General features: G+C 42.3%; 1 protein-coding gene across 3 annotated transcripts in view; it reads right to left on the bottom strand.

Moving 5' to 3' along the window:
• The window catches only part of LOC139754654 (uncharacterized), a 313,149-nt gene that overhangs the window by 62,022 nt on the left and 236,212 nt on the right, over positions 1-14,915 (bottom strand). For 2 of the 3 annotated variants that reach the window (XM_071672184.1, XM_071672183.1), the window contains exons 6-8: positions 14,441-14,648; positions 10,764-10,823; positions 1,658-1,786 (exon numbers count right to left, since the gene is read on the bottom strand). In XM_071672184.1, the coding sequence (XP_071528285.1) occupies positions 1,658-1,786; positions 10,764-10,823; positions 14,441-14,648 (397 nt within the window). The remainder of the gene's footprint in view (positions 1-1,657; positions 1,787-10,763; positions 10,824-14,440; positions 14,649-14,915) is intronic. The other variant, XM_071672185.1, reaches the window with a different exon arrangement.

Genomic DNA, 14,915 nt, shown 5'->3' with positions numbered 1-14,915 from the left:
ATATATATATATATATATATATATATATATATATATATATATATATATATATAGAGGTTGAAATGTATAGGTATGTATATGTGCGTGTGTGGACGTGTATGTACATACATGTGTATGTGGGTTGGTTGGGCCATTCTTTCGTCTATTAGCAAAGAAATCATCTTATGAGTTGAGCCAAACCTCCAATTGACACCAAGAATCTTTTAGTTCTCCCTATTATTAATAATCTTACTTTGCTTCCCATGTTGCTTAAATTCTTTAATGTAAATGTTGCCTTCAGCAACAATAATACTATAAAGAATATCTTAATCAGGATTTCACCAGAAAATTTTCCTAGTTGCATCTATAAAGAGCTATGTAGAAATTGTGATAAGTTTTATGTTGGACAGACTGGTAAGGATCTTTCTGTTAGACATAAGCAACATAAATATAGTATAAGAACGGGACAAGAATCAAATGCCTTGTTTAATCACGTTAAAATCTATGATCATTATATTGACTGGAGTAATGCCATCTCAGTTACTAACTCTAACTCTATTACCACGAGAAATATCATTGAATCTTCTATTATCAAATACACAAAGAATTATAATCTTAATATTAGTGATGGTCTATACAAATTGGATAAATTTATTGTTGATAATATTTGTGAAATAATAAGTTTATGATACGCTCGTTGTCTGTCTTGGACAATCGCATGTTTACCGTATGGCGTCCTAGCTACGTCCCTTCGTTGTTTATCAACTGATTATTATATTTCTCTCTTGTGTCTCCCCTGATGATGTGATTATTGCACGAAAGTGCACTTGGGAACTTATCGTGTTTCATTTTCACCGTGTACTCATAGGAATATATATATATATATATATATATATATATATATATATATATATATATATATATATATATATATATATATATATATATATATATGCATTATTACATGACAGCTAGAGACTGAGTGTGAACGAATGGGGCCTTTGGTGTTTTTACTAGCGCTACCTCGCACACATGAGGGGGGAGGGGGTTGTTATTCCATGTGTGGCGAGGTGGCGATGGGAACAAATAAAGGCAGACATTATGAATTATGTACGTGTGTATATATATGTATACATTGAGATGTATAGGTATGTATATTGTACGTGTGTGGACATGTATGTATATATGTGTGTGTGTGGGCGGGTTGGGCCATTCTTTCGTCTGTTTCCTTGCGCTACCTCTCTGACGCGGGAGACAGCGACAAAGCAAAATAAATAAATAAATAAATATATATATATATATATATATATATATATATATATATATATATATATATATATATATATATATTATCCCTGGGGATAGGGGATTAAGAATACTTCCCACGTATTCCCTGCGTGTCGTAGAAGGCGACTAAAAGGGGAGGGAGCGGGGGGCTGGAAATCCTCCCCTCTCTTTTTTTTTTTTTTTTAATTTTCCAAAAGAAGGAACAGAGGAGGCCAGGTGAGGATATTCCAAAAAAGGCCCAGTCCTCTGTTCCTAACGCTACCTCACTAACGCGGGAAATGGCGAATAGTTTAAAAGAAAAAGATATATATATATATATATATATATATATATATATATATATATATATATATATATATATATATACTTACTGAAGTAATGGACCACTTACCAGTGGAGCCATAGGGTCCTCCTGTAGCCTTGTGCAGTTCTTTGAGGTGTCCCGTCAACCTGTCTGTCATCTGGTGGACAGTGATGTCCACCGTGCCTCCCCCGCAGTCCACCACCGCGTACACCGTGTCTGGAAACATGGAACCAGGCTTGTTGAAGCTGTTGTGGTAGTTATGCCGAGGCTGATGATTCATTAAGGGGTATGGCCTGTGTAATGGATGGCAGACAGTTCTGATGAAGGCAAGTTGAGACGAGAGCTAGGAAGGAGAAGGTGGCAGGTTAAGTTGTATTCGTCGGCGCACATGTACAAGGAGTGGAGGGAATGCAGTATTCTCACTGCCAGTGAGAAAGAGTGTCATATGACGTTATATTTCTCATCATCTCTCATGACATGTTTATGTTGGAGTGATGACGATTATATGACGTGCGAGTCTGTTGTGTGGGTTCTCAAAGACTCGACGACACGCACGAGACACGGGTTCTCAGTAGAGACCCGGCGACACGAGATATGAGTTCTCAGAAGAGACCCGGCGACACGAGACATGGGTTCTCAGTGGAGACCCGGCGACACGAGACAGAGGTTCTGGGTTATCAGTAGAGACCGAACGACACGGAACACGGGTGAAATAGATGTTACGTTCAACACCAACACAGTATTATAGTGATCTGCCAGACGCGGCCTGGATCTGATACGTCATGAGAATTCAATCACATTACATGAAGATCCAGTGTACAGTACGAGGACTGATTACATGTAATGAGGATTCAACGCCATCGCTTATAATGAGGATTCACCACGATTGCCTACAATGAGGATTCATCACGATTGCCTATAATAAGGATCGAGAGCTACCACGATACCGGTCACACCCATTGGACATAACGCCCCTCTATATTTTTCCACTGTGGTTCTCCAAGAACGCAGGGGATCTGCCACCATCCTTCACCGGTTCCACGACATTTTGTAAAACTTACAAATTAACCTTTGGCTCGTCTATTCGTTCACAGGTCGTGGACAGAGCTCTTTTACCTTAAGCTTGTTCACTGGCTGTAGCAAAACGGTGCTTTTAAAAAGCTGTACAATTTTGCTGAAGAAACGAGGGAAAAGTATGGGTGGAGGGCGGTCGGGGTCCTTATAAAGTAGCGCTGTTGATTACAGTGTTCCTCCTGAGGGAAAGAGGTCGAAGAATTGATTCATACGAAGACCCGCTTCATAGCAACACACTCTCCTGTATATACAGTGTGATCGCGACGACCCACATCCCTCCCATTTTACTATGGGGTCAGTCGTGCTGTTCACCCTGTCCAGCCATCCCACCCTCGTCACTCATACTGGTACTGTCCGTCCCATGTCCCTCATACCCGTCCTGCCGTCCCACGGCCCTCATACTCATACTTTCTGTTCAACGGCCTTCATACCCGTCCTTCCGTCCCACGGCCCTGATACCCTGATACCATAAGCTCTTCTGTCTTCACTTCCTACCGTCCACTGAAGTGGCGTGTCCACAACCCTGGTTGTTCTGCTCTCTTCCCCCTTCAGCAACACGCCCCACCGTCACTTTCATCTAGACTCTCTCTCTCTCTCTCTCTCTCTCTCTCTCTCTCTCTCTCTCTCTCTCTCTCTCTCTCTCTCTCTCTCTCTCTCTCTCTCTCAAGTACAAGTAGATCCAAAGATTACAAACTCAGGCTGAGTAAGGTGGGACTGTTACATCGTTACTTAACACTTATGACTCATAACTAAAGTCCCTGTTGGGTTACTGTAAAGAACCATTATGATCAGTCATGGGGACACCTGTTGGTTGTCATAAGGTTCGCCCTACCCCGCACTTTCGTTTCTCTTTCCGTTTTCTACATGCATCGCTGTGGTCGCTCCTCCTGTCTGGTTGTCTAGCCCCACCATTAGCTAGACCTCACAACACTGGACAATCCACTGCGTCACATGATGACTGTGTGGCCATCAGCAACTCACTGTTGGGCCTTTGTAATATTTCCTTCTTCCCCTACATCGCTAAGCTTTAGAATTCCGCACCATCTCATGTCTTTCCCAACATCTACGACCAATCCATTTTCAGAAGGTAGGTTTTTCCACTTTCCTTTTTCATATCCTACTTAAGGCCAGGCGTCGAAAAGGACTGTTGTCCGTAACTTGAGACCGCATATACACTCGCTGAAATTATCTGCCAAATGACAACCGTTATTTTCTAAGACACAGCTGTAGATAAGTCTGCTGCCCCAAAGATCTCTTTAAATTGCAACATCAGTGCCAGTGAATCTATTTTCATCAAGAGCAGCGGGCGAGACTCACAGTCATTACACTGAAACCGAAGAAGAATAGACGATAAAAGACATCCAATCATTCATGTCAGGAAGAGTAGTGGTGAGATGAAGCAGACGTGACAATGTGATTGGTATGACTACGACCTTATCTTGCCGTATTTTTCTGCCACAGAGTCCCTCTCTATGGGGTTCCTGCAGGTTAAGAAGTGTGTGTGTGTGTGTGTGTGTGTGTGTGTGTTTGTGTGTGTGTGTGTGTGTGTGTGTGTGTGTGTGTGTGTGTGTGTGTGTGTGTAGGATGCATGCATGACATTTGAGGAATATGTGTTCATTGTCTTCAGCGTAGGAGAAAAACAACAACTTGGATTCGAGGGGTCTATGATACGATGAGTCGGTGTTTGCAATCTTGGTAACATGGGTGCTGTCCAGAATGCAGACGAGAAAGTGTAACTCGTACATGTCTGGGGCGTATAATTTCAGGTGAGTGTGCCTGGTGAAGTGAAGTTTAGCAATGAGCCAGGGACGACTAATTAATGTCTGCTTAACCATTACAGTGTGAATATCCTTCATCAGTGTTGTTTGATATACATACATATACATACATACATACATATATATATATATATATATATATATATATATATATATATATATATATATATATATATATATATTTTTTTTTTTTTTTTTTTGCTTTGTCGCTGTCTCTCGCGTTTGCGAGGTAGCGCAAGGAAACAGACGAAAGAAATGGCCCAACCCACCCCCATATACATGTATATACATACGCCCACACACTCAAATATACATACCTACACAGCTTTCCATGGTTTACCCCAGACGCTTCACATGCCCTGATTCAATCCACTGACAGCACGTCAACCCCGGTATACCACATCGATCCAATTCACTCTATTCCTTGCCCTCCTTTCACCCTCCTGCATGTTCAGGCCCCGATCACACAAAATCTTTTTCACTCCATCTTTCCCCCTCCAATTTGGTCTCCCACTTCTCCTCGTTCCCTCCACCTCCGACACATATATCCTCTTGGTCAATCTTTCCACACTCATTCTCTCCATGTGCCCAAACCATTTCAAAACACCCTCTTCTGCTCTCTCAACCACGCTCTTTTTATTTACACACATCTCTCTTACCATTACGTTGCTTACTCGATCAAACCACCTCACACCACACATTGTCCTCAAACATCTCATTTCCAGCACATCCATCCTCCTGCGCACAACTCTATCCATAGCCCACGCCTCGCAACCATACAACATTGTTGGAACCACTATTCCTTCAAACATACCCATTTTTGCTTTCCGAGATAATGTTCTCGACTTCCACACATTCTTCAAGGCTCCCAGAATTTTCGCCCCCTCCCCCATCCTATGATCCATTTCCGCTTCCATGGTTCCATCCGCTGCCAGATCCACTCCCAGATATCTAAAACACTTTACTTCCTCCAGTTTTTCTCCATTCAAACTTACCTCCCAATTGACTTGACCCTCAACCCTACTGTACCTAATTACCTTGCTCTTATTCACATTTACTCTTAACTTTCTTCTTTCACACACTTTACCAAACTCAGTCACCAGCTTCTGCAGTTTCTCACATGAATCAGCCACCAGCGCTGTATCATCAGCGAACAACAACTGACTCACTTTTCCAAGCTCTCTTATCCCCAACAGACTTCATACTTGCCCCTCTTTCCAAAACTCTTGCATTCACCTCCCTAACAACCCCATCCATAAACAAATTAAACAACCATGGCGACATCACACACCCCTGCCGCAAACCTACATTCACTGAGAACCAATCACTTTCCTCTCTTCCTACACGTACACGTGCCTTACATCCTCGATAAAAACTTTTCACTGCTTCTAACAACTTGCCTCCCACACCATATATTTTTAATACCTTCCACAGAGCATCTCTATCAACTCTATCATATGCCTTCTCCAGATCCATAAATGCTACATACAAATCCATTTGCTTTTCTAAGTATTTCTCACATACATTCTTCAAAGCAAACACCTGATCCACACATCCTCTACCACTTCTGAAACCACACTGCTCTTCCCCAATCTGATGCTCTGTACATGCCTTCACCCTCTCAATCAATGCCCTCCCATATAATTTACCAGGAATACTCAACAAACTTATACCTCTGTAATTTGAGCACTCACTCTTATCCCCTTTGCCTTTGTACAAAGGCACTATGCACGCATTCCGCCAATCTTCAGGCACCTCACCATGAGTCATACATACATTAAATAACCTTACCAACCAGTCAATAATACAGTCACCCCCTTTTTTAATAAATTCCACTGCAATACCATCCAAACCTGCTGCCTTGCCGGCTTTCATCTTCCGCAAAGCTTTTACTACCTCTTCTCTGTTTACCAAATCATTTTCCCTAACCCTCTCACTTTGCACACCACCTCGACCAAAACACCCTATATCTGCCACTCTATCATCAAACACATTCAACAAACCTTCAAAATACTCACTCCATCTCCTTCTCACATCACCACTACTTGTTATCACCTTCCCATTTGCGCCCTTCACTGAAGTTCCCATTTGCTCCCTTGTCTTACGCACTTTATTTACCTCCTTCCAGAACATCTTTTTATTCTCCCTAAAATTTAATGATACTCTCTCACCCCAACTCTCATTTGCCCTCTTTTTCACCTCTTGCACCTTTCTCTTGACCTCCTGTCTCTTTCTTTCATACATCTCCCACTCAATTGCATTTTTTCCCTGCAAAAATCGTCCAAATGCCTCTCTCTTCTCTTTCACTAATAATCTTACTTCTTCATCCTACCACTCACTACCCTTTCTAATCAACCCACCTCCCACTCTTCTCATGCCACAAGCATCTTTTGCGCAATCCATCACTGCTTCCCTAAATACATCCCATTCCTCCCCCACTCCCCTTACTTCCATTGTTCTCACCTTTTTCCATTCTGTACTCAGTCTCTCCTGGTACTTCCTCACACAAGTCTCCTTCCCAAGCTCACTTACTCTCACCACCCTCTTCACCCCAACATTCACTCTTCTTTTCTGAAAACCCATACAAATCTTCACCTTAGCCTCCACAAGATAATGATCAGACATCCCTCCAGTTGCACCTCTCAGCACATTAACATCCAAAAGTCTCTCTTTCGCGCGCCTGTCAATTAACACGTAATCTAATAACGCTCTCTGGCCATCTCTCCTACTTACATACGTATACTTATGTATATCTCGCTTTTTAAACCAGGTATTCCCAATCACCAGTCCTTTTTCAGCACATTAATCTACAAGCTCTTCACCATTTCCATTTACAACACTGAACACCCCATGTATACCAATTATTCCCTCAACTGCCACATTACTCACCTTTGCATTCAAATCACCCATCACTATAACCCGGTCTCGTGCATCAAAACCACTAACACACTCATTCAGCTGCTCCCAAAACACTTGCCTCTCATGATCTTTCTTCTCATGCCCAGGTGCATATGCACCAATAATCACCCATCTCTCTCCATCAACTTTCAGTTTTACCCATATTAATCGAGAATTTACTTTCTTACATTCTATCACATACTCCCACAACTCCTGTTTCAGGAGTACTGCTACTCCTTCCCTTGCTCTTGTCCTCTCACTAACCCCTGACTTTACTCCCCAGACATTCCCAAACCACTCTTCCCCTTTACCCTTGAGCTTCGTTTCGCTCAGAGCCAAAACATCCAGGTTCCTTTCCTCAAACATACTACCTATCTCTCCTTTTTTCACATCTTGGTTACATCCACACACATTTAGACACCCCAGTCTGAGCCTTCGAGGAGGATGAGCACTCCCCGCGTGACTCCTTCTTCTGTTTCCCATTTTAGAAAGTTAAAGAAATACAAGGAGGGGAGGATTTCTGGCCCCCCGCTCCCGTCCCCTCTAGTCGCCTTCTACGACACGCGAGGAATGCGTGGGAAGTATTCTTTCACCCCTATCCCCAGGGATAAGGGTGAAAGTATATATATATATATATATATATATATATATATATATATATATATATATATATATATATATATATATATATATATATATATATATATTCTTTTTCTTTTAAACTATTCGCCATTTCCCGCGTTAGCGAGGTAGCGTTAAGAACAGAGGACTGGGCCTTGTTTGGAATATCCTCACCTGGCCCCCTCTGTTCCTTCTTTTGGAAAAAAAAAAAAAAACGAGAGGGGAGGATTTCCAGCCCCCCGCTCCCTCCCCTTTTAGTCGCCTTCTACAACACGCAGGGAATACGTGGGAAGTATTCTTAATCCTCTATCCCCAGGGATAATATATATATATATATATATATATATATATATATATATATAACTCGCTAACGCGGGAAATGGCGAATAGTTTGAAAAAAAAAATTAAAAAAAAAATATATATATATATATATATATATATATATATATATATATATATATATATATATATATATATATATATATATATATATATATATATATATATATGGTTGTTTAATTTGTTTATGGATGGGGTTGTTAGGGAGGTGAATGCAAGAGTTTTGGAAAGAGGGGCAAGTATGAAGTCTGTTGGGGATGAGAGAGCTTGGGAAGTGAGTCAGTTGTTGTTCGCTGATGATACAGCGCTGGTGGCTGATTCATGTGAGAAACTGCAGAAGTTGGTGACTGAGTTTGGTAAAGTGTGTGAAAGAAGAAAGTTAAGAGTAAATGTGAATAAGAGCAAGGTAATTAGGTACAGTAGGGTTGAGGGTCAAGTCAATTGGGAGGTAAGTTTGAATGGAGAAAAACTGGAGGAAGTAAAGTGTTTTAGATATCTGGGAGTGGATCTGGCAGCGGATGGAACCATGGAAGCGGAAGTGGATCATAGGGTGGGGGAGGGGGCGAAAATCCTGGGAGCCTTGAGGAATGTGTGGAAGTCGAGAACATTATCTCGGAAAGCAAAAATGGGTATGTTTGAAGGAATAGTGGTTCCAACAATGTTGTATGGTTGCGAGGCGTGGGCTATGGATAGAGTTGTGCGCAGGAGGATGGATGTGCTGGAAATGAGATGTTTGAGGACAATGTGTGGTGTGATGTGGTTTGATCGAGTAAGTAACGTAAGGGTAAGAGAGATGTGTGGAAATAAAAAGAGCGTGGTTGAGAGAGCAGAAGATGGTGTTTTGAAATGGTTTGAATGGTTTGGGCACATGGAGAGAATGAGTGAGGAAAGATTGACCAAGAGAATATATGTGTCGGAGGTGGAGGGAACGAGGAGAGGTGAGAGACCAAATTGGAGGTGGAAAGATGGAGTGAAAAAGATTTTGTGTGATCGGGGCCTGAACATGCAGGAGAGTGAAAGGAGGGCAAGGAATAGAGTGAATTGGATCGATGTGGTATACCGGGGTTGACGTGCTGCCAGTGGATTGAATCAAGGCATGTGAAGCGTCTGGAGTAAACCATGGAAAGCTGTGTAGGTATGTGTATTTGCGTGTGTGGACGTATGTATATACATGTGTATGGGGGTGGGTTGGGCCATTTCTTTCGTCTGTTTCCTTGCGCTACCTCGCAAACGCGGGAGACAGCGACAAAGAAAAAAAAAAAAAATATATATATATATATATATATATATATATATATATATATATATATATATATATATATATTATCCCTGGGGATAGGGGATTAAGAATACTTCCCACGTATTCCCTGCGTGTCGTAGAAGGCGACTAAAAGGGGAGGGAGCGGGGGGCTGGAAATCCTCCCCTCTCGTTTTTTTTTTTTTTTTTGCAATTTTCCAAAAGAAGGAACAGAGGTGGCCAGGTGAGGATATTCCAAAAAAGGCCCCGTCCTCTGTTCTTAACGCTACCTCGCTAACGCGGGAAATGGCGAATAGTTTAAAAGAAAAAGAAAGAAAAGATATATATATATATATATATATATATATATATATATATATATATATATATATATATATATATATATATATATGCCAAAGTGAGTGTGTGTGAGAAAGAGTCATAGATATAAAACAAAACAAACTGTAAGTAAAATGAAGTAGACAAAAAAAAAAAAAAAACGGAAGAACTGTGTAAAGATATGCCAAATGAAATGGTATTTATATTCCATGGGAAGTAACATATGACGACCAGACAACCAAGCTAAGACCCACTCCACCCTGAGCAGAGCAGGGGACCATGTTACTTGATGCTGGGCTACATCCAGGTCCCAAGGTTAGAAGTCAAAGACTACATCTATATCCCAAGGGCAGAAGTCAAAGGCTACATCTCGATCCCAAGGGCAGAAGTCAAAGGCTACATCTCGATCCCAAGGGCAGGACTCAAGGTTAGCTTACATGACTAAGATAAGACCATAACACCATCACCTCCACCATCTTAACCTACGCGTTAGAAGTAGTCATGTGAGAGGCTAATGCTAGCGTTAGTGTTAGTGTTCATAAGTACTAATGAGGTCACGACCTGTCGTGACCCCCGTGTTAACTACTGTTGGGTAACAGGGATGAAAAAGAACGAAAGAAGCATCAGGCCGTTAACACCAGTGTCATAGTAGATTACCACAGCCCCACCACATTCACCCCCGTCCCAACCCAACCCGCAGAACCAATATATGGTCACCTAAATGCTATCGGCCAGAACACCCCATTCACTACAGGTAGTGCAAGTTGGTGCATATTAATATACTAGAAGCACAGCTTGACCAGTCAGAGCTGCGAGAGCGGACTAGCGAGTCTCTACAGCGTCAGGTGAGAGGGGTGCAGGTGAGGAGGAGGATATGCAGGTGACGTGAGAGAAGAGCCATCAGTACCTTCCTGGAGCCAGTCTGCCACAGTCTCTCTGCTCCGGTAGGGCAACGAGACAAGCTCCTCTGTAACACACTTCTGGGTCAGTGGTGACACGGCTCGCTCCTTGACAAAGGTGCTGGATACCGTGTGATATCTTGCAATCTTATTCAGATGCATTAATCATTCATAAATGGATTATATATATATATATATATATATATATATATATATATATATATATATATATATATATATATATATATATATATATGTAAAATAATCAAAAGACACAAGAACTACATTAATCATTGATAAGCAATGAGGACAAATTCACAAGTGCTTGTACTTGTACATAAGTAAAGTAAGTAAATTTTGTGGAAGTACTTTACTTGAAGTAATTTGACTTAGTGCAAGTAAATAGAAATGGTCGTAAATCTAGTAGAGAAATTACAGTCTCAGAGATAATCTCTCTCTCTCTCTCTCTCTCTCTCTCTCTCTCTCTCTCTCTCTCTCTCTCTCTCTCTCTCTCTCTCTCTCTCTCTCTCTCTCTCTTCTCTCTCTCTCTACTATCTCGTCTCCACATATCTAGAATAGAGAAATCCATGTTACTGTAACAGTCCTGCTGAGGATAACCCTATTATACATTACCATGTATTCCCCATGTATCCATGCACGAACACACGCACGCACCCAGACACCACACACACACACACACACACACACACACACACACACACACACACACACACCAATTCTAGCCTTCCTCTCAGTCGAGCCGTGTATACTTCAGGCAGTAATGTGCCAGATCACAGCTTCTTTATATGTTGATTCAAACATGAAAATAGAGCATGCACAATCCTGCAAACAATATCACTACACTACCCACACAGTGTCACTACACTACCCACACAGTGTCACTACACTACCCACACAGTGTCACTACACTACCCATACAGTGTCACTACACTACCCATACAGTGTCACTACACTTACCACACATTGTCACTACATACCCATACAGTGTCACTACACTACCCACACAGTGTCACTACACTACCCACACAGTGTCACTACACTACCCACACAGTGTCACTACACTACCCATACAGTGTCACTACACTACCCATACAGTACCACTACACTACCCATACAGTGTCACTACACTTACCACACATTGTCACTACATACCCATACAGTGTCACTACACTACCCACACAGTGTCACTACACTACCCACACAGTGTCACTACACTACCCATACAGTGTCACTACACTTACCACACAGTGTCATTACACTACCCATACAGTGTCACTACACTACCCATACAGTGTCACTACACTACCCATACAGTGTCACTACACTATCCAAACAGTGTCACTACACTACCCACACAGTGTCACTACACTACCCATACATTGTCACTACACTTACCACAAAGTGTCACTACACTACCCATACAGTGTCACTACACTACCCACAAAGTGTCACAACAATACCCACACAGTATCACTACACTACCCACACAGTGTCACTACACTACCCATACAGTGTCACTACACTACCCACACAGTGTCACTACACTACCCATACAGTGTCACTACACTTACACTACCCACACAGTGTCACTACACTACCCACGCAGTGTCACTACACTACCCATACATGTCACTATACTACCACACAGTGTCACTAACTACCCACGCAGTGTCACTACACTACCACACGTGTCACTAACTACCCAGACAGTGGTCATACACTACCAAAACAATGCCCCCTACACTTACCAACATGTCCACTACATACCATACAGTGTCACTACTCTACCCACACAGTGTCACTACACTACCATACAGTGTCACTACACTTACCACACAGTGTCACTACATACACATACAGTGTCACTACACTACCCACACAATGTCACTACACTACCATACGATGTCACTACACTTACCACACAGTGTCACTACATACACATACACTGTCACTACACTACCCACACAGTGTCACTACACTACCATACAGTGTCACTACACTTACCACAGTGTCACTACATACACATACAGTGTCACTACATACACATACAGTGTCACTACACTATCCACACAATGTCACTACACTACCCACACAATGTCACTACACTACCTATACAATGTCACTACACTACCCATACAGTGTCACTACACTACCCATACAGTGTCACTACACTTTCCACACAGTGTCACTACACTACCCATACAGTGTCACTACATAAACATACAATGTCACTACACTACCCACACAGTGTCACTACATACACATACAGTGTCACTACACTAACCATACAGTGTCACTACACTATCCACACAGTGTCACTACAATACCCATACAGTGTCACTACATAAACATACAGTGTCACTACACTACCCACACAATGTCACTACATACACATACAGTGTCACTACACTACCCACACAACGTCACTACATACACATACAGTGTCACTACATACACATACAGTGTCACTACTACACTACCCATACAGTGTCACTACACTACCCATAGATTGTCACTACACTATCCATAGTGTCACTACACTACCCACACAATGTCACTACATACACATACAGTGTCACTACACTACCCACACAATGTCGCTACACTACCCACACAATGTCACTACACTACCCATACAGTGTCACTACAATACCAATACAGTGTCACTACACTACCCATACAGTGTCACTACACTACCCATAAAGTGTCACTACATACACATACAGTGTCACTACACTACCCATACAGTGTCAATACATACACATACAGTGTCACTACAATACCCATACAGTGTCACTACATACACATACAGTGTCACTACATACACATACAGTGTCACTACACTACCCACACAGTGTCACCACACTACCCATACAGTGTCACTACATACACATACAGTGTCACTACATACACATACAGTGTCACTACACTACCCACACAGTGTCACTACACTACCTGTACAGTGTCACTACACTACCCATACAGTGTCACTACATATACAGTGTCACTACACTACCCATACAGTGTCACTACATACACATACAGTGTCACTACATACACATACAGTGTCACTACACTACCCACACAGTCTCACTACACTACCCACACAGTGTCACTACACTACCCACACAGTGTCACTACACTACCCATACAGTGTCACTACATACACATACAGTATCACTACATACACATACAGTGTCACTACACTACCCATACAGTGACACTACACTACCCACACAGTGTCACTACACTACCCACACAGTGTCACTACACTACCCACACATTGTCTCTACACTACCCACACAGTGTCACTACACTACCCACACAGTGTCACTACACTACCCATACAGTGTCACTACATACACATACAGTGTCACTACACTACCCACACAGTGTCACTACACTACCCATACAGTGTCACTACATATATATACAGTGTCACTCCACCAAGGAGGTCCAGACATCCTTAAATGCATAGTTTTCGTTCTTCTTTCCACGCCAATGAGAGTATATCTTTATAGGCCATTCTTTTAGAATGTAGGAACAGAAGAAGAGGAAAGTTAAAAGTTGATTTTCTCTTCTGGGAGCCGTTCCCTCCTTAACCCGGAAAGAGGCGCGAAGATATAAGGGAGAGAGATGATTGTCATGCCTAGAGCGGCCATACCTCTATCTAGCTCGGGCAGCGCGGGTACCGAAGAAGGTTCTGAGGGACAGAGCGAGTCCCTAGGGGCACAGTGTCTTGGCGGGCGCAGCTCCGGGGGCCGCTCCGGCAACAGCTGGTGGCGACGAAGACGTCGGCAGTAGATGGCCGCGGCCTCAGGTTCCAGGGCGATGAGTAGCTGCTCTGGTCGGCTGCTCGAACCCATGCCAGCCTGTGAGAACCACCAGTCATGTAACCACGGGAGAAAATAGAAATTCTATTGACATTCTTCATAACAAGGGAAAGTTTTGAGAAGGAGAATCCACTAAAACTAGATGTTGTGACCCAGTCGGTGCTATTGTACACAATTTCTTTTTTCGTGCAAGGCTTTTTATGAGTTTGTATCGCAAGATGTGACCCATAATTACTATGGTAAGACAGTTATAAGACACAATTAGTATGGTAAGACACAGTTATAAACCACATTTACTATGGCAAC

This window comes from Panulirus ornatus, chromosome 17, assembly GCF_036320965.1.
Source record: "Panulirus ornatus isolate Po-2019 chromosome 17, ASM3632096v1, whole genome shotgun sequence".
Classification (NCBI taxonomy): Eukaryota; Metazoa; Arthropoda; class Malacostraca; order Decapoda; family Palinuridae; genus Panulirus; species Panulirus ornatus.
This window is presented reverse-complemented; position numbering and strand designations above follow the sequence as displayed.